At 69.4% G+C, this 22,504-nt stretch overlaps 8 protein-coding genes across 8 annotated transcripts; 4 read left to right on the top strand and 4 right to left on the bottom strand.

Moving 5' to 3' along the window:
- Positions 1-454: 454 nt before the first annotated feature.
- On the bottom strand, positions 455-2,245 carry FA09DRAFT_358971 (hypothetical protein; the record flags this gene model as incomplete). The annotated part of the gene is made up of 4 exons (XM_025745035.1): positions 455-806; positions 872-1,174; positions 1,251-1,447; positions 1,750-2,245. The coding sequence occupies 4 exons, from the start codon at positions 2,243-2,245 to the stop codon at positions 720-722; spliced, it is 1,083 nt and encodes a 360-aa protein (XP_025600511.1). The 3' UTR covers positions 455-719.
- Positions 2,246-2,885: 640 nt separating this feature from the next.
- Positions 2,886-3,357, top strand: FA09DRAFT_290123 (Arf GTPase activating protein; the record flags this gene model as incomplete). The annotated part of the gene is made up of 2 exons (XM_025739956.1): positions 2,886-3,037; positions 3,267-3,357. Coding segments are annotated over 2 exons (243 nt in total), but the record flags the coding sequence as incomplete, so codon positions are not given.
- Positions 3,358-4,920: 1,563 nt separating this feature from the next.
- FA09DRAFT_305351 (glycine cleavage system T protein) lies at positions 4,921-6,929 on the bottom strand. The gene is made up of 9 exons (XM_025740500.1): positions 6,521-6,929; positions 6,334-6,400; positions 5,997-6,280; positions 5,802-5,944; positions 5,569-5,749; positions 5,396-5,512; positions 5,297-5,338; positions 5,148-5,238; positions 4,921-5,085 (listed from the first exon to the last, which is right to left on the bottom strand). Exons 1-9 carry the CDS (start codon positions 6,738-6,740, stop codon positions 4,998-5,000), a joined length of 1,233 nt encoding a protein of 410 aa, XP_025600513.1. The 5' UTR covers positions 6,741-6,929; the 3' UTR covers positions 4,921-4,997.
- A 2,907-nt stretch (positions 6,930-9,836) lies between these two features.
- FA09DRAFT_210777 (hypothetical protein) lies at positions 9,837-13,434 on the top strand. Its single transcript, XM_025739487.1, has 2 exons — positions 9,837-10,342; positions 10,411-13,434. The coding sequence occupies exons 1-2, from the start codon at positions 9,932-9,934 to the stop codon at positions 13,345-13,347; spliced, it is 3,348 nt and encodes a 1,115-aa protein (XP_025600514.1). The 5' UTR covers positions 9,837-9,931; the 3' UTR covers positions 13,348-13,434.
- Positions 13,435-14,445: 1,011 nt separating this feature from the next.
- FA09DRAFT_328341 (hypothetical protein) lies at positions 14,446-15,984 on the top strand. Its single transcript, XM_025741733.1, has one exon. The coding sequence runs from the start codon at positions 14,612-14,614 to the stop codon at positions 15,803-15,805; it is 1,194 nt and encodes a 397-aa protein (XP_025600515.1). The 5' UTR covers positions 14,446-14,611; the 3' UTR covers positions 15,806-15,984.
- Positions 15,981-18,703, bottom strand: FA09DRAFT_210831 (hypothetical protein). Its single transcript, XM_025739488.1, has 4 exons — positions 18,382-18,703; positions 18,104-18,315; positions 17,106-18,045; positions 15,981-17,054 (listed from the first exon to the last, which is right to left on the bottom strand). Exons 1-4 carry the CDS (start codon positions 18,473-18,475, stop codon positions 16,156-16,158), a joined length of 2,145 nt encoding a protein of 714 aa, XP_025600516.1. The 5' UTR covers positions 18,476-18,703; the 3' UTR covers positions 15,981-16,155.
- Positions 18,704-19,449: 746 nt separating this feature from the next.
- On the top strand, positions 19,450-21,145 carry FA09DRAFT_345289 (hypothetical protein; the record flags this gene model as incomplete). The annotated part of the gene is made up of 7 exons (XM_025744687.1): positions 19,450-19,933; positions 19,984-20,091; positions 20,145-20,389; positions 20,442-20,472; positions 20,530-20,783; positions 20,843-20,996; positions 21,051-21,145. Exons 1-7 carry the CDS (start codon positions 19,903-19,905, stop codon positions 21,143-21,145), a joined length of 918 nt encoding a protein of 305 aa, XP_025600517.1. The 5' UTR covers positions 19,450-19,902.
- A 32-nt stretch (positions 21,146-21,177) lies between these two features.
- FA09DRAFT_337059 (23S ribosomal RNA methyltransferase) lies at positions 21,178-22,432 on the bottom strand (the record flags this gene model as incomplete). The annotated part of the gene is made up of 6 exons (XM_025743964.1): positions 21,178-21,326; positions 21,385-21,543; positions 21,593-21,876; positions 21,930-22,114; positions 22,166-22,219; positions 22,271-22,432. The coding sequence occupies 6 exons, from the start codon at positions 22,430-22,432 to the stop codon at positions 21,178-21,180; spliced, it is 993 nt and encodes a 330-aa protein (XP_025600518.1).
- Between the last annotated feature and the right edge of the window lie 72 nt (positions 22,433-22,504).

The following is a 22,504-nucleotide window of genomic DNA, read 5'->3' on the forward strand; positions in this document are numbered from 1 at the left end:
GCCGTACTACCCGCGCCTCGCTCTCTCGCTGCCGCTGATACGCCTCTCTCCGGCAGCGCGTACTGCCTCATCATGCTCACGCTGCTGCTCGTCTCGACGTGTGCGTGGTATGCGCCGTCGCTCGCCGCGCTTGCGCCGCCTCGCGAGCCGGAACAGGTGCTAGACTACTCGCCGGCGCCGTCGCCCTTCAGCGCGCTGCTGGGTCCCTCGGCCGCCTGCGCCGCGCCCTCGCCGCGCGCCCCAAGCGCCTGCTGGCTCTGCCTCTCCTCGCTCGTCGCCGCGCCAATGCGCCCCATGGCGCGCGCCGCCGTGCCGGCGCTGGGCAGCGGCAGCGGCCTTGGCGCCCATGCCGGCGCCGCGCGGCCCTGGCTGCGGCGCCTGCTGCGCAAGCGCGAGTGGTGGCTCGGCCTCGGCGCGCGCAGCCGCGGCATCGGCTATCGCCTGCAGTTCGGCTGGGATCCATGAGCAGTGGGCAATGGGCATTGAGTCACGCGGCGAGAGAGGCGAGAGCGTGACAGCGAGGCTCGCGAGCAGCACGCAGCCTGGCACGAGGTGTGCGGGAAAGGAGAGTAGGGCGTGGCGCGAGTGCGGCGCAGCGCGGCGCAGCGCGGAGAAGCCAGGCGAGATATCAGATGCTGAGTGGATAGGTGGTGGTGGTGGTGCTTGCGAAGCAGACAGGCAAGAGGAAGAGAGGCTGGCTCGGCGCCACGCGCCGGCGCTCAGGACTGTGCCTCTGCGTTCCGCTTGTACGCCGCCATGTCCCGCACGTACTGCTCGCGCAGCTCCTCGGCCTCCTTGGCGAAGGGCTGTGTGTGGAGCGAGGCGTGTCAGCGCTCCCGGACAGAGGCGTGTGGAGGGCAGCACAACTCACCGCCTTGTCGGCCTCGCTCATCGCACGCCATTGCTCGCCCGCCTGCCGCGCCGAATCCACCACCTTCATCTCGCCCGCTTGCGCGCGGTGCTGGCGCAGGAAGAGGAAGAAGGCCGTGTACGGCTTCTTTGGCTGGGCCGAGCCGCGCACGGTCTGCGTCTGGCGCTTCGTCTTGCCGGCACGCCGCTGCGCCAGCGCGTACAGGTGCTGCCGCGCCACATCGTCGGGCGTGAGGCTGCGCTGCCACGCCTCAAGCTTGCGCTCGTACTCGGGAAGCGCCGCTTGAGCTCTCTCCTTGTAAGACTGTGCGACGGCACGGAAGCAATGTCAGCGTCCAGGATACGTCGCTCGCTCTGGAACACGGCGCGCTGCGACTCACCTGCTGCAGCTGCTCAGAGGCCTTCCACTTGGCCGAGAGGTGCCTGGCGATCGCAGTCAGGCTGCGCGCTCTCGAGCCGTCGGGCTTGGTGATGTACACGGACGGATCCTCGAGAATCTCGGGCAGCTTCGCCTGCTCCCCCACGAAGAGCGCGTAGGGCAGCACCTTGACGGGCTTCGTCTCGGACGGCAGCGGGACTGAGAGAGATGCAGGTCAGCACGTGGCGGGTGCAGGCAGAAGGGCCGCTATGACGGGCTCGGCAAGTCGACGCTGCGCGCTGAGCACCGGCCGCCCTCAGAGCAGAAGCGCCTGGCGGATGAGAGAGGGCACACCGCGCCCTCGCCGAGACTGCGCTCCTCGCAGAGGTCAACGCCGATCGTTCTCCGCTGTCAGCCGCGCGAGAGGCCAGCCGTTGTGCCAAGATACTGCCCTGTCGCGAAGCTCCGGCCGCGCTGCACTGCGCTCGCACCACAGCAGCCGCCTCGTCGCCGGCACTCACTCAGCTTGCCGGCCTCGTCTCGGCGCTCCCACGGCCGGGCGCGCGCCGCCTTGCGCTGCTCGGCGGCCTTTGTCCGCTCCTGCTTTGCACGTGCGGCCTCCTTCTTCTGCTGCTCGCGCGCCTTGGCCTTTGCGGCCTTCTCCTTGGCCTTCTCCTTTGCGGCCTTCTCCTTGTCCTGCGCCTTCTGCGCCCTGGCCGCGGCCCTGTCGCTGCGCAGCTGTGCCGCCGCGGCCGCCTTGGTGCCGGCGCGCGGCGCCTTCTTGGCTGCGGTGCCGCTGGCAGCAGCAGATGGCTTGCGTGCGGCGCGCGGCTTCTTGTGCACGACGGCCGCGCCCGGCGCCACGGCGGCGGCGGGCACGGCCTCGTCGGCGACGGCCTGCAGCAGACGCGGCGCCGCGACGAAGGCGCGCACCGCCGCGGCGGGCGCGGCGGCGGGCGCGAGGCGGCGCAGCGCGAGGAGTTGTGGTGCGCGCGTGCGCAGGAGCGGCAGGAGCATGGTGCGGGCAGAGGGGGATGTGGTGCGCAGTCAAGGTGCGGAGGGCGGGCGTGGAGATGGCACCCTCGGGCCCGCTGCCGCTCCCGTGCGGATGCGGATGCCGTCGCGCGACGCGTTGGGCAGGCGGCGCGTGCGCGGGCGCGACTCCCGCGCGCGCGCTGCCGCCGGGGGAGGCGCTTTCCCCCTTCATCCTTGCAGTGCGCTAGGCTGAGCAGAGTGCGGCGGACGTGCCTCCCTTACGCCTCCCCAGATGTGTCGAGGCGGAGCCGTGTCTGCACCACGCGCGCAGGCTGCCCGGGGGGGACAGACGCCCGCCAGGGAGGCAGGCCGGTGTTCCCACGCTGCGCCCGGCGGTCACATGGCGGCGCCGCGGCAATTCGCCGGCGGCCGGCGGCCTGCTGCTGTGATGCGTGCGCGACGTGATGGCCTGCTTCCTCCTGACCGCCCAGCGCCAGAGGCGGACAAAGCGGCACCGCCTCAAGTCCTTCGCAGCCCGGCACAGGCACCCGGCGCACCACCATCTCCACCATCGCCGCCTGCTCTTGGCCTGCTCCTGCCTGCGCCACTCGCTGCGCCACTCGCCGCTCTCCTCTCTGCGCCACTCACACCGCTGGCAGCGATGAACACCAAGGCGTCGGCCGAGCGCTACGGGCGCCAGGTGCTCGAGCTCGTGCGCGCGCCCGGCAACGACGCCTGCGCCGACTGCGGCGCACGCGCGCCGCGCTGGGCCAGCTGGAGCCTCGGCGTCTTCATCTGCGTGCAGTGTGCCGGCGTGCACCGCAAGATGGGCACGTGAGTGGGCCACGCGAGAAGGAGACAGGGCGCATGGCGGCAGGTGCAAGTGCAGAGGCGCGAGCCGGCCGGAGCATGCTCACGTGGCAGCGCAACGTCTTTGGCGTGACGCCGTCCTGGTGGAGCATGGCAACTCAGATCACAAGCCATCGCTAGCTGGGCACGCCACCATCTCTCTCCTTCCCGCTGCTGTATCGATGGCCCGGCGCCGCTGACGCCCGCGCCCCAGGCACATCTCCAAGGTCAAGTCGCTCACGCTCGACACGTGGACGCGCGAGCAGGTGGAGCGCATGCGCGCCGTCGGCAACGTCGCCAGCAATGCCAAGTGGAATCCGGACCCGAAGCGCCACCGGCCGCCGACGAACATGGAGGAGGGCGAGCGGCACAGGTGCGTCCGAGCAGCGCGGGCGGCACTGAAGGCGGGTGAGGCCGGCACAGGCGGTGGGCGCGGTCAGCGCAGGGTCATGGACGAGGCGCAGCACCAGAAGCAGGAGCAGGCGATCTGGGCTGCAGCAGCGCCCAGGCGCACGCGCCCAGCAGGGTGATGAGCGCGGCATAGACAGCCACAGCGAGAGACGATCCGTCAGATGCCGGCCGTGCGTGCTGCGCGAAGTGCTGACATGCTGCTCGCAGCGAGCTCGAGCGCTTCATCGTCGCCAAGTACCGCGGGCAGTTCGCCGAGCGTCTGCCGCCGCCCGTGCCGTCGAAGGATGCAGGCTTCGTTGGGCGCCTCTCGCCATCTTCTTCGTCTATCGGCACAGCACCGGCCGCCGGCAGCAGCTTTGCACGCGCGCCGTCGGCCAGCGCCATCGAGAGCATCGCACGCTCGCGGACTGCGCCCATTCCCAGCGGCAGTGGCGCTCGCAGCAGCTCGCAGGCAACAGCGCCGCCGCTGCCGACACGCAATCAGAGCCTCGCCGTGCCAGGCAGCAGCAGTGCCGCTGCGACTGCGCCGCCGGCGCGCTCCTCGTCGGCCCTCGCCATGGCCGTGCCGCCAGCACGCTCGAGCAGCTCGATGCAGTTCGCCACGCCCGCCTCTGCTGTCTCGGCATCAGGGCCGCCGCCCGTCTCGTACGCTGCGCGCTCGTCTGTCTTCGACGACCTGCTCTCGCTGCAGAGCCAATCGCCGTTGCCGCCAGCCGGCGCGGGCATGACTCACGCGGCCGGCAATCCGTGGAGCGGCATGTCGATGCAGGTGCAGATGCAGCAGCAACAGCAACAACAGCAGATGCAGCAGATGCAGCAACAACAACAACAACAAGCGCAGATGCAGCAGATGCAGATGCAGCAGACGGGCATGGGCGGCATGGCCTCGCCCGTGGGGCTGGGGCAGCATGCCTTCTTCGCACAGCAGGCGCCGCAGCAGCAGGCGCAGATGCTCGGCGCCAGTGCCTTTGGCTCGCTCTCGCCGACGAGTCCGTATGCGCCGCAGTCGAACTCGCCCTTCTTTGCGCCGCAGCAGCAGGGCATGATGTCGCCGGGCCACATGCTCGGCCAGCAGGCGTTCGGCAACGCGCAGCAGGACTACAACTTCCCGCAGCAGGCCAACGGCATCTCGCACGCCAACGGCACCTCGTCGCCCTTTGCGCAGACGCCCGGCACAGGCTATACGGCTGGCTTCGGGCAGCAACAACAGGCACAGGGCCAGCAGCAGCAGCCGCAGTTCGGCGCGTTTGCAAACGCCATGATGCCGGGCACCGGGCAGCAGCAGCAACAGCAGCCGCAGCAGCAACAGTGGGGCCAGCAGCAGGCGTATGGCGGCGGAGGCGGGCTGTGGGGCTGATGGGCGCCGGGACGCGCGCGCTAGCTCGCCTCGCACATGAGCCGAGGCTGGAGCAGCGGCGCCAGAGAGGTCTCCTTCACAATCCTAGTCACGCTTCTCTCCTCCGATCGCGATATGATATTGAGCAGGTCTCTGGTGACGCTTTCTTCCCTTGGCCGCGGCAGCCGCGTAGGCGGTCTAGGCGCCGCGGTAGAAGTTGTTGGGCACAAACGGCATCTTCTCGATGGTCGCTTGCCGCATCTTCTTGCGCACCTCGACGAACAGTCTGCAGGCGGCGAGGAGTCAGTTGCGCATCTCATCGAGCGAAGGCTGCGGACAGCGACGCACTGTGTGCCCTTCTTGTGCGAGCCGTTCTGCACGAGGGCCATGGCGATGTTCTTGCCGAGCGTGGGCGAGGGAATGCCCGACGTCACGACGCCTGGGCGCAGGAGAGAGTCAGTCCGTGCTCTGCGAGAGGCACGCTCGCGGCAACTCACCAACAGCAGTGCGTTCGTCCGAGGCATAGATCGTCGCGCCCTCTAGAGGAGATGCCTCGTGTCAGCAGCTGCGCCTCAGCACAGTCTCGCGCAACGCACCGCGGGCCGGTGCACCCTCAACGACGAGACCCACACGCCGCCGCGGCGGGCCCTCCTTGAGCTCGCGCAGGATGCGCTCGGCGCCCGGGAAGTCGGCCTTCTCGCGGCGGTCCTTGGCTGCTCGGCGGCGCGTCAGTGCTGCACCAGTCATCTGCACCATGCGGCGGCCTCACAGACAACCCAGGCCAGCGCGCCCTCGACCGGCGAGACGCTCTCGTTGAGGTCGTGGCCGTAGAGGCACATGCCCGCCTCGAGGCGCAGCGAGTCGCGCGCCGCCAGGCCGGCCAGCTGCGTCGGCTGCACGTCGAGCAGCGCCTGCGTCACGCGCTCCGTCTCCGCCGGCGGGATCGAGATCTGCACCTTGTGATGAGCAGGCGAAAGGCGCAGCAGACAGATTAGGACGCACCTCAAAGCCGTCCTCGCCCGTGTAGCCGCCGCGAGCGATGTGGCACTCGACGCCAGCAACGTCGGCGTACGTCGACTTGCCAAACGTGAGCGCGGCCAGGTCGGCCTTGGTGAGCGAGGCGAGCACGTCCTGCGACTTGGGCCCTGGTGCGCAGCGATCAGCCCGCTGCTCCTGTCGCACTCCAGCCGTACGCACCCTGCAGCGCAACGAGGCCCCAGTTCTCCAGCACCTCGTGCTCGAGCTTGGCGCCCTGCCACGCCTTGAGCGCATCGGCAAAGAGCTTGAGGTCCTCGGTGCGGCGGCCGGCGTTGGTGACGACGTAATAGCGCTCGTCGCTGTGCTTGGTGATGACCGTGTCGTCGACGATGCCGCCCTGCGCGTTCAGCAGCACGGACAGCGACGACGAGTAGGGCTCGAGCTTGCTGATCGACGTCGGCACGAGCGACTCGAGGAAGGCGCCGGCGCCGGCGCCCGTGAAGCTGCGGCGGCGTGAGCCGGCGGGGCACAGTGCGGCGGGCCGTGCGAGACTCACAGGTGCTGCACCATGTGGCCGACATCGAAGAGGCCGGCAGCGGTGCGGACGTGCTTGTGGCTGGCCACTGCAGCGGCGCGTGAGCAGTTGCTCCTGCTGCCTGGCAGCTGCTACCGGCGCCCAGCCTCTGGGCAGATGGGCTTCTCGCAGGCCGGCGCCGCTCTCTGCTTGCACCTCTGACACTCACTCTGCCCAACGTCGCCGTACGAGAGCGGCATGTCGTAGCCGGCAAACGGCACCAGCTTGGCGCCGTGCTTGCGGTGGAAGTCGTAGAGGCCGGTGCGCGCGTGGTTGGCGAGCGCGACGCTGGCATGCAGCGCGCGGCTGCTGGGCGCACAGCGAGCGGCCGGCAGCGCGCGGGCGGCGCTGCGCAGCGGCGAGAGCGCGGGACGGGCGAGACGGAGCATGCCTGGGTGGTGATGGAGGTGTGAGCGAGAGGAGCGAGAAGAGTGCCAGCTCGCACAAAGTGCGCCTCTCAGGAGCCCCGCGCCGCCGCAGGCCGGCCGCCTGCAGCGGCCAACTTGAGGCGCATGCGCACGCCGCCAGCACGCGCCAAGTCCCGAGATCCGCCCGCCGTCTGCTATCGCCCGGCCACCTCACCTCAAGCCTGCCCCTGGACGAAGGCACCATCCACCTCCTTTATGTCCTCTTGCTTGCTGACTCCGTTTCTTGCTCGCGCTGCGCTGCGTGTGCTCTGGCCGAGGCAGAGCAGACGGGCGAGAAGGAAGCGTCGGCGCGCCCGCACCTAAAGCCGCGGAACCCGGTCCGCGCGGCGCGCACGAGCCGCCGCCGCCGCCGCGCTCTCGCTGTTCCCACCGCAGTAAGAGTCGGCATCGTCGTCTCGCCTCCTCTGCGGCGCTCTATCTCACCTACGAGGCCTGGCTTTTGGGTTCATAATCCAGCAGAGACGGAGCAATACCACACCTGCAGCTTGCGTGGCGGACCAACGAGGTGCGCGCTCCGCAAGACCGAGAAGCGACGAACTGGTCAGCGTTTGCGCGCGGAGACGTGCGAAGCTGTTCGGTCCTTTGCCTCCAGACGATTATGAGCAAAGGTCTGTCTGCAGGGCTCGGCAGTCAAATGCTGAGAGCAGCTGTGCATGGAGTTCAGGTCCTGCGCCGATCTCTGGCGGTTGCAGCATGCTCTCAGACGGGATCTCTCTGCTACGCGGGCCGCTCGCCTGGCAACGCAGACGTGCAACAGCGTCGATCCTTCGGCACGCCCCCGGCATCAGCAAAATGTTGCGTCTGGCCGACTGCGAGATCCGCGATATTGTCAAGGGTCCTCTGTCAAGAGTCCTCCGGTCATTCAGCGAGGCGATGCTTCCCTTCGTGCCGAGGGAGGAGCCTCTGACCATGCGGAAGCCTCAGGCCCCGGCCTGCTGAGAAGCCGCTCTCATCATTGGCAGCCTCATGACTTGCCTATCGAGACCTATCCATCGAGCAGCACCAGGCGTGTGCAGGCGTTGCTGGCCGGCGATCTTCTGGCGCACCATCCGCTCGGCGAGGCGCCTCGACCCGCGGAAGCCATCGCGTGGACTCGGCGAGAGGCCGGAGCGGATGCGCTGCTTCTGGCTGGCAGCTTGCCTCTGCCGACGTCGCCGAGGCTGTCGCCGACGTGACATGCTCAACGGCATCTCATAAGCATGTCCACGCCGAGGCGCGGCTGTTCTCATGCGAGATGGGCAGCGCCAGATGGCAGCAGCAGCAGCAGTGCGCGGCGTGGTGCTGCTGCTGGGGCGGAGCGGCCTCGCGCTCAGGGTCCAGCCGCCGCCGCGAGCCGCGTGCCCGCGATGGCTTGGCGGCGTGCGGACGCCGCTGCGCCTCTGCTTCCGCGCAGGGGGCGCATGCGCGATGCCGAGGCGGCCCCGCCTGCCGCGACGGCGCTCCATCTTGCCGCGGGGAGAGCGAGGCCGCCACAAAAGCAGCAATCGGCACGGTCAGCGCTCCGCCTGCTGCTGAGATCGAGGCTGCGGCGCTGCGGCGGAGGTCCAGCTTGATATCGCCCTCGCACGGCCGCACCACCTCGCGCACAGGAGGCATCCGGGCGGGTGCGTCATCCCATCCCATCAGAGGCTCGCAGACGCCCCTCTGCGCGCGACGGCACCTTCTCGCCGCCGCTTGGCGCCTTTCAACAGGAGAGGAGCAGCGCTCTCGTCGCAGCTTGACAGGCGCGCGTGACTGGCCGCTGCTGGCCGCTTCCTTCGCGCGTGTCCCTCGCGGTCGAGGTGCAAACGAAACTCGAAACCGACGGCGAGCCAGCGCTGGCGCGGCCGTACCTCGCTTTCCGCGTCGCGCGTGCTGCCGCACGAAAGACGCACGCGCACGCCTGCGTCATAGCGGCCACGCCCGCTGCGGCGCTGGTGCTGGATAAGGCCGCCGAATTAACGCTGCTGCAGCGTTGAAGGGGGTCAGTGCAACACCTGCCGAATCTGGAATACAAACATGCACCCCCTGACAGCGCCCGCGGTGGGCGAGAGTGTCGCTGGGCTCCGACGGCCAGAGCGCAGCTGCGGCAAGAGCATCGACCCCTCGAGCCTCGAGCGTGCGCTTCGACACCTCGCTGCTGCGCTGGCGTTGCAGGAGGCGTGATGGGGTCCCGTCGCCGGGACTGCAGCGGCAGCGGCAGCAGGGCGGTAGGCGGGCGGAGCGCGATCGCTGCTGCCCTGCCGCTGCGGCTGCATCACGGCGCAGCACACTCGACTCGAGCCGTGCGCGCGCGCGCATGCACGATGGCCTGCACCTGCCGGCTGGGGCGGCGGCCGGCCGAGGCTCTAAGTCTCGCGCAGTGCCTGAGCGGCAGGTGCAGGCCGCGGCGCCGCGCAACGCTGTGATGGCGCGCGGCGCGCGGCTGCGGCTGGGGGCTGCCGCCGCGCGCTGCCGCTGTCGCCGCCGCCGCAGAGCGCCCTGAACGCGCGCGCTGCTGCCAGCACCAAGCTGCTAGCCGCACCCTTGCCTTCGCTCGTGCTATCCTCCGTCCGCACCTCCCTCCCGCCGCGCCCGAGACGACCCCAGCAGGTGCTTCAGCCCTCGACACAGCACCGCGCCCTTCCTCCTCGCAGCGCCGCCTCTGAGCGCCCTCTTCCCGCGCCGTCTCCCAGTGGCGCCGGCCACGCGAGAGCACACGCGTCTGCACGTGCGACTCGCCGCCAGCTCACGCCGAGCAGCGACCGCGACGACGACGACGAGAAGCGACTCGCTCACGTAGACTGCACCTCTGCCGGCGAGCTCTTCTCTCTGCCGCAAGAGCGCCAGTCGGCTTGGTGCAAGGGCGCGCCTCTCGCACGCACTCCGCCAGCGCCTTGCCTTGGCTCCTCGCTGCCAGCGCAGACGCAGCCTTCGCTCGTGGCACAGCAGCCTCAGCGCATCTCTGTTACGCACTGCTGTCGCTCGTGCACTAGCTCCTAGGCTGCTATCGCCCGCACTTCTGCTCTAGCCCGAGCACTGCGGCGTCCACCTGCGAGCGGTGAGTGTGGCCTCTGGGAAGAGTGGCGCTGGCGGGGCTGCCTGCGGCTCTTCGCGGAGCGCTCTGCGGCCAGCGTGCTCACGCTGCCTGCTCTCAGTCACCTGCTGGCCCGCTCGCTGCGTCTGCGACCTTGATGGCGATGTCTCTCGCTCTGAACTGGTCACCGCCGCCCTCGTCGCCGCTCTTCGACGACGCACCAAACGTGCACGGCGCGGTAGAGAGCGAGCCGCGGCGCTCGACATCCTCGGCGCAGGGCGGCGGCGACCCGCGCCGGCACGCGCATCAGGCCTCGTCGTCGTCGCTGCACGGCCTTGCGGCGCCGCCGACGGTGCGCAGCAACAGCACGTCGCCGCAGCCGCGCAGCTACGCCGCCGCCGCCGAGCAGCAGCAGCCGACGCGCGCCGCATCCGTGCCGCCGCCACAGCAGCAGCAGATGCAGCAGCAGCAACAGCACATGCAGCAGCAGCAGATGCAGCAGATGCAGCAGCAGCAGATGTTCCAGCTGCCCGCCATGGGCGGCTTTGGCGCGCCGTTTTCGTCGCAGGTGAGTGCCCGGCGTGCCGCGTGTGCCGGCAGGACCGCTGAGCGACAATGCTGACACGCTGCCCGCAGATGATGCCCGGCATGCCTGCATTCGGCCAGGCGCCGATGATGGGCGGCCCGGCGCCGATGGCACCGCCAAACCAGTTCGCGTGGGCGCAGTACCAGCAGATGCTGGCGTCGCAGGCTCGGCACCACGCCGGCGGAAGCGACCACTCGGGCGGCTCCAGCGCGGCGGAGGACGGCCGCCGGCGACGCACGACGTCCGGCCCGCAGCGGCCGCCGCCGCTCACCTACAACGACACGCTGACGCAGCAGGCGTACCCGGGCGTGTACGTGGCCAACGCGGCGATGCGCGCGCTGCCGCCGAGCGGCATGCTGCCGCAGTCGACGCACTCGTCAGGCTCGTCGAACAACTCCTCGGGCAGCCAGGCCGGCAGCAACGGCAGTGGCGGCTTCCACCCGTACCGGCGCGCGCCGACCCGGTCCGACGCTGCCAGCAACCCTGCGCCGATCCAGTTCGGACACCCGACTGCATCGCCGCTGCCCTCGCCGACGCTCAATGGCTCGCTCCATGCCGGCTTGCCGCCACGCACGCGCTCGTCTAGCACCGCCTCGGCGGGCAGCGGATCGGCACGCACGGGCGGCGCGGCACCTGTTTCGTACTCCTCCGTCGCCGCCGGCAGTGTACGAGCTGCCCCTCACTCGCAAGCAGTGCCGCAGGCCGGCCTCTCGCACCTGCGCGGTCCCGGCTCGCGCTCCTCGACACTGCCGTCGTCGAGCAGCGACTCGCTGCCGCGCCGTCCCGAGGCCTCGCGCTCCGACAGCGGGCGCTCCGATTCGGGCTCCATGACGCCGCCGAGCCACTCGCGGCAAGAGTCGTCGTCTTCGATTGCGAGCTCCACCGGCGGCCGCACCACGCCGACACCGGCCAACGCCGGCGTCGGTGGCAAGAAGCCGTCACCGCTATCGCAGCGGGCGCAGCCGACTGCAGATGATGACGATGACGACTCTGCTGCAGTGTACGGCGGCAGCGATGACGGCAACGACGGGCGAGCTACGCCAGTGCAGCCTGCCGCCGCCGCACCCGCCAAGAAGGGAGGTCTGGGCAAGCTGAGGAAAGCCCTGTCGTTCTCGACGCTGTCGGAGATCCAGGCTGCCGAGGCTGCCGCTGCCGCGCCGGAACGGCAGCAGGGCGGCCGCGTCATCGGCCGCAAGTCTGATGCTGTCTCCAGCCAGCCGCCGGCCTTCTCCAACTCGTCGGCGGACACGAACGGCTCGACGGGCTCGACGCGCTCCACCTCGCCGCCACGGACGCCCGACAACGGCGCACCGGTCATGCCAGCCTCATCCGCCGCGTCCATCAGCTCGCGGCGCAGCGGCCGCCCGCCGCTGTCGGGCTCGGCCGAGGGCGGCGGCGGCAAGCGCAGCCTCTTCAACCGCAAGTTCAACTCGTCGACGGACAACATTTCGATCTCGTCGACCGTCTCGAGCGCCTCGGTCATGCTGCGCAAGGTCGGCAACCTCGGCAAGCTGGCGCGCCGGCACAGCCTCATGGGCCTGACGAACATGTTCAACAAGGACAAGGACGGCGGCCGCGACGGCATGCAGGGCGACGCCTTCGGCACGATCCCGGAGCGCGGACCCGGCGCCGCAGACGACTCGACGCTCGCGGCGTCGTCCTCGTCCTCGACGCTGTTCGGCAAGAAAGACAAGAAGGCCGACAAGGCGAGCAAGACGAAGAAGGGCGCGCCGGCACTGGCCTCCGTCTCGCACGCGACCGTCGAGCTCGAGTCGTCCGACATGATGACGCCGGCGGCCTCGTACGTGCGGCAACACCAGCTGCAGATGAAGGCCGAGGCCGAGGCGCGTGCCGAGCGCGAGCGTGTCGCTGCTGCCGCCGCTGCTGCCGCTGAGTCCGAGGCCCGCGCGCGTGCGTCCAAGACGAAGACGACAGACGACGTCATGGAGACGCGGCAGAAGATGGTCGAGCGCGAGAAGGAGCGGCTGAAGAGCAAGCGCGGCTGGCGCAAAAAGCTCGGCGTCGGGTCGTCGACGAGCTCTGCCGCCGCCGATGCCGCTGCCGCTGCTCCGACGGGCCTTGAGACCATGCCCTCGAGCTCGTACACCCAGGTGTCGCCAGCAGGTTCCACGCCGCTGGAGGAGCCTCAGCACGCCCCCTACGCCGGCTACGCAGGCGCCGCAGCAGGCAGTGCCAACGGCTACGACGAGCAGGCGTATGACGGTGCGGGCTACGACGACGACGAGGAGCCGCTGGCGCCGCCACGGCTGCCAGGCTCGCGCGGCGGCGAGGAGTCTGGCGACGAGTTTGAGACCGACAGCCTGCGCCACTGGGGCGAGGGCATCGAGCAGGCGCGTGCCAGCGCCGCCAACATCAAGTCGGTGCGCGGCATCCTTAAGAACACCGGCCAGGAGCGGCCGAGCGGGCCCGCTGGCGTCGGTGCGTTCGAGAAGCCATTCGCGGGTCGCCTGCGCGCCAACTCGTACGACGCGCCGCCCGTTGCGGCCGCTGGCGGTGTGACGCCCGGCGTGCCGCTCATGTCGCAGATGTCTGAGACGCCGGCGGGCACGGACCGCATGGACGGCGTGGCGCCGCTGCGGCCCGACTCGCCGGCGTCGGGCGAGCGCACGCCGACGGTCGAGTCGCCGATCGGCAGCGCGCGCAACCTGCCGTCGGGCGCGCCGATGGGCCACCACTCGAACTCGTCGATGCCGACGCTCTCGCTCATGATGAAGCCCGGCTCGTCGAACAGCGTGCCGCAGCGCTCCGTCACGGCGCCGCAGAAGAAGCGCATCATCTTTGCCGAGCAGCAGATCTTCCACTCGACGTGGCCGGCACACGTGTACGACCGCCGCGGCGAGCTGGCGACGTGCAATCGCCTCACGCCGCTGCTGGCGCAGCGCATCAAGGAGGAGCTCAACACGTACAAGATGGAGGAGATGGCCGTGGCGCCGACGAGCCGCATCAACACGCACTTCTTCGTCTAGACGCTCACCCCGCACACCTTTCTCTTCTGGCGGCGCGCCGCTGCTGCTCTTCCTGCCTGCCCTTTATTTTAGCCCGACGCGTCCGCACGAGCACATCGCTCAGCTCCTCGACGAGCGCCTTCATCACCGATTCAGGCGCTGCGTCTCGCCAGCCGAATCCTGTTTCCAAGGACGATGCCGCCTCTCCCGCCACGCTCTCAGTCTGCCCCCTTTGCCTCGTCCTCATCCATCTGCGCCTCGGCGCTGCGTCCGCCATGCATTACAAGTCTCCGACCCGGCTCCGTCCATCCCTCCACGCTCTCTCATCCGTCCGTCTTCGGCCTGCGCGATCAAGACCTACAGTACCTCACGCTCTCTTATTCCCGCGTCCCGGCAGCCCATCGACCAGCTCTCGGCCGCGCGTCAGCACGCACGCTGCTGCCATGCTCGCATCGGCCGCCCCTCTCCTCCTCTCCCTCGCCAGCACGCCGCACCAGCGGCCCTCCCTCCCATCTCACGATCCAAGTCGCCCGTCTCTGTCTCTCTCTCTCACTGTTCCCGCTCCAGCGCTCCGTCCCGCTCGAACTCTCCTCCCGCTCTTCCCGATCTCCGCCTTGCCATGGTGCGCCGCTGCGCCTGGTGCGCCGCGTGCGCTCCTACCCTCTCGCCCAACCCCCCAAGCCCGCCGACCCGTCGCCCGCATCCCACTCCGTCCCGGCCTGCCTGCCTGCCAGCTCCTGTACATACTCTACGCGCGCACGTCGCCGCGCCGGGGAGGACGTGCGGCGCCGGACCGAAAAAAAGACATGCCATCAGCTCGCCCAGGCGTCTGTGCTCCGCGTGAGGCCCCAAGGATGGCTCGAGGAGGGCTATCGGCATCCCAGCGGCGCCACGTGATGCGGCGGCCGAAGCGGTCCCACGGCCAAGCGCATCTGATCTCGGGGCGCGGGCACGGCGCGAGTGTGCGATTAGCGGGCGGGGCCTCAAGTCGCCATCAGGGGTCCACACAGGCGGAGTGCCCGCAAAATCTGGCGGGGCCAGCGAGCGCGTCTGGTCTGGGGCGCCACTGCACCGCATCTTAACACGCGCGCTGCGATCTCGCTGTTGATCTCCCACCATCTCCTCCCGGCGGCCGCACCCGTCACCCGCCGGCCAGCGCAGCGCATCTTGCATCTCTGCCCGCCGCCACTCGCCGCACGCAGATGCCCTCGCCCGCCTGAGCAGCGGCCGCGCTGTAGCTGCGCTCTCACCACCACCACCCACCATCATACCCTCGCTTGCCGGCATGCCGCCCTACCTCGCCTACCTCGCCCCGCTGCTCCCGCTCGCCGTGCTGCTGCGCGCCCGCATCGCCGCCTGTGTCCCGGCGCCGCCGTCAGGCGCCGTGCAGCAGCTGCAGCGCCTCACGCACGGCCTCGCGCTCCTCGCCGGCGCACACGTGCTCCTCGCCCTGCACCTCTACCGCGCCGTCGCCGGCCTCGGTGCCGAGACGCCCGACGTGCCGCCGCGGCGCCCGCCGCACCGCTACGCCCACCGCACGCGCAGCTTCGCAAAGATGCACGCGCCGCCGCCGCGTCTGAGGGACACTGCACAGAGCTGGCTCGCAGCCCGTACGCCGCAGCCGCTTAGGGCGCTGCTTGCCGCACGGCACGCGCCGCCGCCGCCGCTCAGTGCGTGCTTCCGCACGCTGCCGCCCGAGCTCAGCATGCACATCCTGCGCCTCGGCCTCGGCGACGGCACGCTGCGCCCCAGCGACGTGGCGCCGCTCTCGCACGCCCACGCCGCCCTCGTGCGCCGCCTGCTGCTGGCGCATGTGGCGCTGCGCTCCGAGGCCGCCATGCACCTGGCACGCATCGCGCTGCTCGCGTCGCCGAAGCTGTGCACGCTGCCGCAGGTGCTCTTCCTCGGCGCCACGCACGCGGGTGCCGCCGAGCAGCTGCTGCTGTTGCTCCCGGCACTGCAGACGCTGGCGCTCTCGCGGCGCGCACAGCGGGCGCTGCTCAACTCGCCATGTGCACGCCTACGCACAGGTGCACGCCCCGCGCACGTGCTGCTTGACGCCGTGCCAAGCGCGGCGCTGCCGCTCTTTGCGCACACGACGCGCCTGACGCTCTTCGTCTCTGAGCTGACATCGGCACATACGGCGGCACTGCTGGCGCTGCCCAAGCTGGCACTGCTCGAGCTGCGCCTCGTGCCCGCGGGTGGCACAGAGGAGCAGCCGTTCCGCACGCAGGTCGCGCTCCTTGTCACTGCGCTGCGCACACTGCTCGCTCAGCGTCCAAGCCTCGCACTGGACGTTGCGGCGCCGCCACGCATCGCTGCGGCGCTGCGCCGTCGCCTCGGCATCGCGCACCACGCGGTGCTCTACGCCGAGGACGAGGACGCCGCCAAGACGTGTGTGCGCTCACTCACTCCTGCCGACGCCGGCGGCCTCGAGACGTGGAACGAGCGGGCGCTGCAGCGCGTCTGGGCCTGCTGAGCGCCGGACGCTCTCTCTCACACCATCACTCCGTCACTGCCGCCACTCGCCGCAGGCAACCCGACTTCTATCTTAGCACATCGCCTCTGACCACGACCTACTCGCCGCTCAACCTCGCATTCACAACACAACATTGTATTTTTACCTACTTGCGCCCGCTCTGGAATTCATGTGATCTCGCCCTCTCCAGCTGTGACGCTGCGGTGCGTGCGGTGTGGTGCGGTGTGCTGGTCGTGTCGTGTCGGTCCGGGTCTTTGAGATGGTGCAGCGCGTCGTCCTTGGCGGCGCTTAGATCGGGCAGAGAGATGGGGCATCGGGGTCAGGGCATCGGGTCGGCAAGCGAGAAGCGATCAGGAGGCGGCGCGGCGGGCGAGCGGGTAGGGCGCGATGTTGCGCGTGCGAGGCAGCGAGGCGGACGCCTGCCGGCGGTAGTCGGCCTGCTGCTGCTGCACGGCCGCCTCGTACGACGGCGGCGGCAGCGGCGCGAGGCCGGGGCGTGTCGAGTGCGAGAGCTGGCGCTGCGTGCGCGCCACGCCGTGCAGGTACGTCTGCACGTCGACGCCAAACACGCTGTACGCTGGCGAGAGCGACTCGTCGCGGCGCGCGGCGCCGGCATTGACGAAGGCCTGCACGGGCGTGCGCTGCTCAATCGCAGGATGCAGTGCCAGCTCGGCGGCGGGACGAGCGGGCGTCGTCGCCGTGCGCCAGCGCAGCGGCTCGGCGCCCGGGTCGGTGTGTGCGCGGGCACGCAGCTGGCGAGCCGCCTGGCGTGACTGTTGCGACGAGACGAGACGCGGCACGGCAAAGACGACGCCGAGTCCTTCTTCCCAGCTGGACCAGTAGCGCGCCACGAAGGCCAGCAGCCTAGCGCCCATGACGGCGCCGAAGCGGGCGCAGTCGAGGCGTGCATCGGGCGCGATGGCGGCGCGCGAGAAGGATGCGACCGAGGCGACTTGCAGCGTCTGCAGCCGGTAGCCGGGCGGGTGCAGCAGGTGCCAGGCGCTCTCGATGCTGGCGCTCAGCGCTCGCTCTTCGGTGGCGTCGCTGAAGTTGACGAAGTTGTGCGTGCTGATTTGGCGTCCTTGAGCGTGCGCTACGGCCAGAGTCGCGCAGATCCTTGCGACCAGCACCGAGCGGTACAGAATGAGCTGGATGAGATGAACAAGGCGCGAGATGGTGTCGATGCAGAGCACATCTACGGCGCACGGCCAGTGCGGCACGTGGAGCAGGTGACGCTGTGAGAAGCAGACTAGCGAGAGGTGTCAGCATAGGTCGGGTCCGGTCCTCGCGCGTCTCTCACCTTGCTCCAGACGCCGCTCCATGACACGCGTGCGCTGCTCGAGCTCCTCGAGCGTCGGCGGCACGGCAGTGATGGGCGCGTAGAGCGCCTCGAGCACGTCCTCGAGCACCCGGGCCAGTGCCAGGCCGCCGGCAGCGAGCTGAGCGAGGCGCAGTGCGTGCGGGCCCGGCTCGTTGCCCAGCACCTCGGCGACGCGCTCGGGCGTGGGCATGCACCAGTCGATGCGCGCGGCCTTGAGGCGTGCCGGCTCACCGCCGACGGCGACACAGTCGAGCTTGTCGGCGAGGTAGAGGCACCAGAGCAGCACGTAGCGCGTCACCGGCGGGCCGGGCGACTCGTACAGCTGCGACGTGCGCTCGAGGCCCAGCGCGGCGCCAAGCTCGAGCGCGCTGTGCAGGCACTTGCGGCGCGGCTCGCAGTCCGGCTCGCCGGGCCAGTTGGCGGCGAGCAGCAGCAGCGCCTGGATGAGCTCGAGCGACTCCTCGCCGGCGCGCAGCACATCCCAGACGTCCTCGTGTGCCTCGTCGAGCAGGCGCGCGGCGCACGCACGCAGCTCGGGCTCGCTTTCCGGCAGGCCAGCCGCGCACGCTGCTATGGTACGCAGCAGGAAGCCCGGCGCCGGGTCGGGCGCGTCGCGGCGCAGGCGTGCCATGAGGCGCTCCGGCTGCGCCACGACGAGGCTGTTGAAGCTCGGCTGCGCGTAGAAGCGTGCCAGCAGGTGGTCGAGCATGCGCGCGGCCGACACGGCGTTGCTGGTGCCCGCCGCCGTCGTCAGTGTCGCCGGCAACTCCCACTCGTCCCACGGTCCGCCCAGATTGGCGGCGGCGCGGAACGACAAGAGCCAGCTGGGACGCTTGCGCCGCAGCCGCTCGCTGCAACGCGACGAGCCGGCAGCTGCCGCATCCTGTGCGTCCGTCGTGTCGTCGAGCGTGCGGAAGGGCTGGCGACGAGGTCTGAGTGGATGCTGCCGCTAAAGTCGAAGCTGTGCGTGCACTCACCGAGCTTGCCTGACCGACACATGTGCTGGGCGCCTGCGACACGCTGCTTGCGGCGCCGTCGCTGCCACTCGCTGCCAGACTCCACGGCTGCGGCTGCGGGCGTGGGAGCGCTGGTGGTGCTGCGCTGTCCGGTGTCTTGGGACCGTCTGCGGACGACTCGCTGCCCATGAGCGTGGCGAGGAAGCGCGCATCGAGCACCGGCTGCGGCAGCACTGCGGCGCAGGCACGGGCGTCAACAGCTGCGCAAGGCACGGCCGTCGCGCGGCACAGCGACTCACTCGGGCCAGCAAGCAGATGCTCGGGCTCGCTCTGCGGCGACGGCTCGCCAAAGGGCCAGAGGCCGAGCATGTTGGACAGCGGCACGTCGATCATGGCGGCCGTGGGCGGAGAGTGCGAGGGGCGCGAGAGAGCGGTGGCAAGGCGGACGAGAAGGCGAAGGGCAGCTCATGGCGGGCGCATTAGGCTGCCGTGTGCGCCTGTGCAGGCGGTGGCGAGGGACGTCACCGTCACTGGCGGCCGGCCGACTGTGTCTCGCTCGACGTCTGCGAGCGCTGTGCAGCGTCGCCGTGCGCTCGTCCAGTGCCGTCATGGCATCTGCCTGCTGTGACTCGTGCAGTGCCGTGCTGCCTGCTCCGCGGTGTTGCGAGCACAGATGAAGAGCGTGGGCACTCTGTGTGAGATCGGGAAAAGCGAGTGATACGGGGTGCTTTGTGCGGGAGAGGGTGGGCTGGGCCGAGAAGTAGCCGTGCCGCGCCCGAGATCCTGGACGGACGTGCTGCCGTCCGCCTGCCTCTGCTCGGTGACCGATCGTCGAGGAAGGATGAAGGGCTATAAGTGGATGTGTACCCTTGGCACATCGCAGCGTGAGTGCACTCTTCCACGGCGTGTCAGAGCTTGTCTGGACGCCGCAGGCCACGAATAGACGCGCCCGTTTTGGCAACGCGTGACGACACGCGGGCGTCGCCGGCGACAGCGGTCGCAGCCCGTTCTCGCGCCTGGCTGCTCCGACTTGCCATGCATCCTTCGCGAGTTGAGGACCGCCATGCACACAGATGCGGTGACCGGAGGCCTGCTTTCCTTGCGCACCTGCGCGAGGAGAGCGGCGCAGCGACGCGCGTCCGTGGTCCCCTGAGCAGCAGACGCGGCGCAGCTAGAGTGCTGCGGTGGCGTCCGTGTTGATGGTGAGAGCGGCAGCCACGGCCGCGCAGTCCGCGCTTCAATGTCCGTCTGCGGAGCTAGTCCTGCATCTGCTAACACGACGCTTGTCGCTCGCACAGCTGAAGGTACGCCGACGCCGTTGAGAGGGCATCCTTAGTCGAGTGCTCTTTCCTGTCCATCACAGCGCGGAGCCCTCGCGCGTCTGCTGCTTCGCTGCAGCAGCACACCGCCTGGCGAGGACGGTAAGGAGGGCCGGTCGGACGGCGACGGGATATGTAAAGGGGCGGGCTTCTTCTTTGCTGCCGAGGGAGTCGCGCGCCAGAGCGACGCCACCGCCCACTTTGGCGCCCGGCGGCGGTGACCCCCTGAGTGGCATTGCCAGCCGGCGCCGGCGATAGCTCTGCCGCCTGCTGCCCGCCCGCAAGCACGGCTCTCCTCCTCCAGTCGTCATTCACCCGGCCGGGTGACGCTTGCCCAACGGAGGGCGTCGGCGGCATGGCGTGCTCGGGCCGGCGAGAGGGCTGAGCAGGTGGAGTAAAGTGCTGCGAGGCAGAGCGGCAGCTTGCCGGAGAGACGCTTAAAGGCAGCAGCAACGGTGCCGCCCGGCCTCTTCGGTCACTTTCTCACCTCCATCGCTCAAGATGTCCACCTTCGACGCCCTCGATCCGTACAGTGAGCCGTGCACCCCGTCGCACTTGCCCTCGTCTGACGCTCGCTTTGAGACGACCACTACCACGAGGGCCCGCGCCGCGTGCCGCTACGCGTCCTGTCGCTCGGCATGAGCCGCACGGCGACGTCGAGCACGCAGCAGGCGCTCGTGCAGCTGGGCTGTGAGTCGAGCGTGATACCGGCGCGCTTCGAGCGGCACTGATGTGGCGGGCAGACTCGCCGAGCTACCACGGCTTCAAGTCGTGGCGTGCACCGCTGCGAGGCGGCCATGCGAACTCGGACGCAGCGCGCTGGCTGCGGGCGTGCCAGCTCAAGTGGGAGACGCCGCCGTCGGCGAAGCGCACCCTCGAGCTGCACCGCACGCTCGACGAACTGCTCGGCGGCTGCCAGGCCGCCGGCGACATGCCCGTCGTCATCTTCTGGCGCGAGCTGTGGGAGATGCACAAGGACGACCCCGAGGTGAGCCGCGTGGAGGTCAAGCGTCGATGAGTGGCACTGAGGCCTGCCGCAGTTCAAGATCATCCTCAACATCCGCAACACCGGTGCGTAGAAGAGAGAGCGTGGCTTTGCTGTGCCTGCTGAAGCGAAGCGCGCCGCAGACTCGTGGCACAAGTCGTGGCTCGTCGTCGTCAAGGGCTTCACGCCAACGCTGCGCCTCAAGCTGCTGTACGTTTTCGACGCGCCGATGCGGGCGATGCTGCGCCACACACTGCTTGCTGCACGCTACTTCTGGGAGGTCGAATCGAAGAAGAAGAGCAAGTCTTGGAAGTTCTGGAAGAGCGACTCGACGAGCGACAGCGCCAGCTGGACACGCGACAGCGCCATTTCGCGGCGCATCTACGAGCAGCACAACGTGCGTGCATTGGGTATCCTGGCGGGTGCTGAGGCGGGAACTGACACCGATCGTGGCAGGCCGACATCATCGCGACGATTCCGCCCGAGAGGCTGCTGCTCTGGGGCCCGCAGGACGGCTGGGAGCCGCTGTGCACCTTCCTGGGCCGGCCCGTGCCGCAGGTCAAGATGCCTCACGTAAACGACGCAGCGGCGACCGAGGCCGTGTGGGAAGGTGCGTCGTCGTTGCGGCAGCGACGTGGCCAATGCTGACGCCAGCGCCGATCAGACGTGCTGCAGGCTGCCCAGCGGCGTGTGCTGCGCCGCGCCGCACTCTTCTTCGGCGTCATTGCAGTGCTGGCGGGCTGGTGGTTGCGGGCTTGAATCGGCAGACTCGTCGCGCCTGAGCCCGCTGTCTATACATCCATGAGTACCTCGAGCTCCTCTGCGCTCTGCGAGAGCACGCTGCGTCGCGGCCCGCTTGCGACGAGGTACATCTCCGAGCTGGTCTTGCGGCTCGCGGCCACCTTGACCGTCGTGACGCTATTGAAGGCCTTCTCGAGGACTGCATCATAGCCGACGTGTCAGAATGGAGTAAGACGCAGGGCTCTTCTAGCACAAACCCTTGCGTCTGAAGTCCTGCGCCTCTTGCGACTCAAAGTACTTCATCACAAGCTTCGAGCCGTGCGTGCAGCGGATGTTGCGCGCCGCGAAGAGAAAGGCGGCCTTGAGCAGGTCGAGCGAGTTGGCGCGGTCGCGCACCTGGTTGCCAGACATGTTGGCTGTGCGCTGGTCAGCGAAGCGGGAATGTGCGGAAGCTGCTCCACGCACCCATCATGTCCGACAGCACAATGTCGACGAGCCGCCCATCGCGGTCCTTGGGCGCAGGCGCGTCCTTCGTCTGGGCACCAGAGGGGTCCTCCAACGGCCGCTCGGCATCCAGGCTGATTCTCTCTTGCTGACTCTGCGTCTTGGACGTCGCTCCGTCTTTGCCGACAGCTTCGCCTCTCAAAGCTTCCGCTTCGGGCGCAGACAGCTCCTCGCCCTCACGGGCATCGCCTCGCCGGCCGTAGGAGCTGAGGATGCTGCTGCGCAATGCCTCGTGCAGCTCCTCGCTAATTCTCGGTGTCAATTCGTAGGCAGCCGCAACCGATCGCTCTGCACGCACGAGAGGAAGTCGCCTTGCAACACAGTAGCGCCCGACGCCGCCTGCTGGTCCAGCGGCAGCAGGTCGACGGCGAAGACCTTTGCGCCGCTCTGCACGGCCACCTGCGTCCACCCGCCGGGCGCAGCGCCGAGGTCGACGATGCACTTGCCGCGGCCCAGCAGCGACGTTCGCTCTGCCAGTTGCTTCTGTAGACGGCGTCAGCTTCGGCGTGCAAAGTGCAAAGCGGGCTCACGCACGAGCTTGAACGCTCCGCGCGAGACGAAGCCCTCCTCTGCTCGAGCCGCGACGAACTAGGACTAGGTATGAGCTAGGTGAGGCTCCGGTCTTTTTGTCTCACGCACTGGATCGGCCTTCTGCCTTGCGAGCCAGCGGTTGGACGAGCCGCTGCGGCCCTTGGACGAGGCGGCACGGATGCCCTGCACCTGCAGACCGGGTATCCTAGTTCCAACGCTCAGAAGCGCCAGACCCACTCGGCTGCTGCTTGCGAGCATGACGGACGCCATAGCGGCGCAGATTTGGGATCTTGAGGCGGCTGTCTTGACCGTTGGACAGGGAGAGAGAGGAAGAAGCTGGCC

Source organism: Tilletiopsis washingtonensis (genome assembly GCF_003144115.1).
Source record: "Tilletiopsis washingtonensis strain MCA 4186 unplaced genomic scaffold FA09scaffold_4, whole genome shotgun sequence".
Lineage (NCBI taxonomy): Eukaryota > Fungi > Basidiomycota > Exobasidiomycetes > Entylomatales > Tilletiopsis > Tilletiopsis washingtonensis.

Coding starts and splice junctions, on each gene's coding strand:
- FA09DRAFT_305351 (XM_025740500.1), bottom strand. CDS start 6,740: ATGCTCCGTCTCGCCCGTCCCGCGCTCTCGCCGCTGCGCAGCGCCGCC. Junction 6,401..6,520: donor GTACGGCGACGTTGGGCAGA/GTGAGTGTCAGA, acceptor GCGCCGCTGCAG/TGGCCAGCCACAAGCACGTC. Junction 6,281..6,333: donor GGCCACATGGTGCAGCACCT/GTGAGTCTCGCA, acceptor ACGCCGCCGCAG/CTTCACGGGCGCCGGCGCCG.
- FA09DRAFT_328341 (XM_025741733.1), top strand. CDS start 14,612: ATGCCGCCCTACCTCGCCTACCTCGCCCCGCTGCTCCCGCTCGCCGTG.
- FA09DRAFT_210831 (XM_025739488.1), bottom strand. CDS start 18,475: ATGATCGACGTGCCGCTGTCCAACATGCTCGGCCTCTGGCCCTTTGGC. Junction 18,046..18,103: donor GTGTCGGTCAGGCAAGCTCG/GTGAGTGCACGC, acceptor CCTCGTCGCCAG/CCCTTCCGCACGCTCGACGA. Junction 17,055..17,105: donor GGAGCGGCGTCTGGAGCAAG/GTGAGAGACGCG, acceptor ACCTCTCGCTAG/TCTGCTTCTCACAGCGTCAC.
- FA09DRAFT_210777 (XM_025739487.1), top strand. CDS start 9,932: ATGGCGATGTCTCTCGCTCTGAACTGGTCACCGCCGCCCTCGTCGCCG. Junction 10,343..10,410: donor GCGCGCCGTTTTCGTCGCAG/GTGAGTGCCCGG, acceptor CGCTGCCCGCAG/ATGATGCCCGGCATGCCTGC.